Below are 616 nucleotides of genomic sequence, written 5' to 3'. Positions count from 1 at the left end.
GGGGGGGGGGGGGGGGGCGCGGGCCTCCCGCCCCGTCCGGCTGCGGCGGCGTCCCAGCCCCGCAGTCGGCGCTGAGAGCGGAGCGGCGCGGAGGGCGCGACCGGAGGGCAGGGGCTGCGGGGTGCGCGCTGCCTTCGGGGTCTAGTACGCGCTCCAGGGTTCAGGGCGCCGGGACCATGGCGCTGCGCGCCCGGGCGCTGTACGACTTCAGATCGGAGAACCCGGGTGAGATCTCGCTGCGGGAGCACGAGGTGCTGAGCCTGTGCAGCGAGCAGGACATCGAGGGCTGGCTCGAGGGGGTCAACAGCCGCGGCGACCGCGGCCTCTTCCCGGCTTCGTATGTGCAGGTGATCCGTGTCCCCGAGCCCGGCCCGGCGGGTGACGGCGGCCCGGGCGCCCCGGCCCGCTACGCCAACGTGCCCCCCGGCGGCTTCGATCCCCTGCCCGCCGCGCCGCCCGCCTCCTTCAAGCCGCCCGATACCTTCCAACCGCTGCTGCAACCTCAGCAGGCGCCGCCGCCGAGCACCTTCCAGCCGCCGGGCGCCGGTTTCCCGTACGGCGGGGGCGCCCTGCAGCCGTCGCCGCAGCCGCTCTACGGCGGCTACCAGGCCAGCCC

General features: G+C 76.8%; 1 protein-coding gene across 1 annotated transcript in view; it reads left to right on the top strand.

Annotated features, from left to right (window-relative positions):
- Nucleotides 1–159: 159 nt before the first annotated feature.
- The window catches only part of SNX18 (sorting nexin 18), a 25,302-nt gene continuing 24,845 nt past the window's right edge, over nucleotides 160–616 (top strand). The window contains exon 1 of the mRNA XM_008589198.1: nucleotides 160–608. Coding sequence (XP_008587420.1) covers nucleotides 177–608 — 432 coding nt within the window. The 5' untranslated portion in view covers nucleotides 160–176. The remainder of the gene's footprint in view (nucleotides 609–616) is intronic.

This window comes from Galeopterus variegatus, unplaced genomic scaffold (genome assembly GCF_000696425.1).
Source record: "Galeopterus variegatus unplaced genomic scaffold, G_variegatus-3.0.2 Scaffold5290, whole genome shotgun sequence".
In the NCBI taxonomy this organism is placed as follows: domain Eukaryota; kingdom Metazoa; phylum Chordata; class Mammalia; order Dermoptera; family Cynocephalidae; genus Galeopterus; species Galeopterus variegatus.
The sequence above is the reverse complement of the archived record's forward strand: the minus strand, read 5'-3'. Positions and strand labels throughout refer to the sequence as shown.